Source organism: Octopus bimaculoides, chromosome 7 (genome assembly GCF_001194135.2).
Source record: "Octopus bimaculoides isolate UCB-OBI-ISO-001 chromosome 7, ASM119413v2, whole genome shotgun sequence".
NCBI lineage: Eukaryota > Metazoa > Mollusca > Cephalopoda > Octopoda > Octopodidae > Octopus > Octopus bimaculoides.
This window is the reverse complement of record NC_068987.1, coordinates 89,830,946-89,831,972: the sequence shown is the minus strand read 5'-3', so window position 1 is coordinate 89,831,972 and position 1,027 is coordinate 89,830,946. Positions and strand designations below refer to the sequence as shown.

Genomic DNA, 1,027 nt, shown 5'->3' with positions numbered 1-1,027 from the left:
CATAGGGGTTGCTTTCCCACCTTTCAATCATGCCATTAAAAGACTTTTTAAAAAATACTCTTCACAGTGCTCAGTGAAGGGGCGTGGCCTAATGGTTAGGATGTTGTAAGAACGACCACAAGATTGAGGTTTCTATTCCCGCACTGGACGGTGCGTTGTCTTCGAGCAAAATCCTTCATTTTACATTACCCCAGACCACTCAGTTGTAAATGTGTAACCCTGCAACGGACTGGCATCTTGCTCACTTGTAATCCCATGGAAACTGGTAACACTTGTGATAGTGATGTTCAAGGGTTGTTGATGGCGATGATGTTGAAGTTGATGATGATGATGATGTTGAAGCTGATGATGATGATCATGATGACAATGATCTGGTAAGTGCCTGTTTATTAACTTTTACAGAAAAGGAAGTTCTTTGTACAATTCAAATTTGAGATGCATATGGTTTAAATTAACGAGATTTCATTAGAATTTTTCTGTTTTATTTTTGCTTTCGTAGATCAAAATATCGGTGAGTGAATGCGAAACTGATAGCAATGCCTATCCTTTCCAATATCAGTTCTTCTCCAACGCTCCTGATGGACAAAAAACACATCTTAATGTCCGGAGTACACAACCAAGTGTGACCGTATCTGGACCACGGACAGCCGGTAAAGATACGATGAAGTTTTCTGTGGAGGTTAGTTTGTTGTTGTTGTTGTTGTTGTTGTTGCTGTTTTGGTTTTCTCTCCTCTCTTCTTTCTAGTTGACAATATTGAAAATAAATCCTAGACATTATACATACAAAAGCTACGCTTGAGCTCATATTCAACTTTGTCTTCAAATACTCCACCAGCTTCCTTTTGTTGTTCAAATGTAGGGCTTTTCTCGGCGTCATTTACACATTAATTTCTATGCTTTTAGATAGATAGATAGATAGATAGATAGATAGATAGATAGATAGATAGATAGATAGATAGATAGATAGATGGACGGACGGACGGACGGGCATACATACATACATATTTACATACATACATTCATATAT

At 37.9% G+C, this 1,027-nt stretch overlaps 1 protein-coding gene across 1 annotated transcript in view; it reads left to right on the top strand.

Annotated features, from left to right (window-relative positions):
• Positions 1–1,027, top strand: part of LOC106872793 (uncharacterized) — a 58,985-nt gene that overhangs the window by 17,960 nt on the left and 39,998 nt on the right. The window contains exon 7 of the mRNA XM_014919903.2: positions 500–679. Within this exon, the coding sequence (XP_014775389.1) occupies positions 500–679 (180 nt within the window). The remainder of the gene's footprint in view (positions 1–499; positions 680–1,027) is intronic.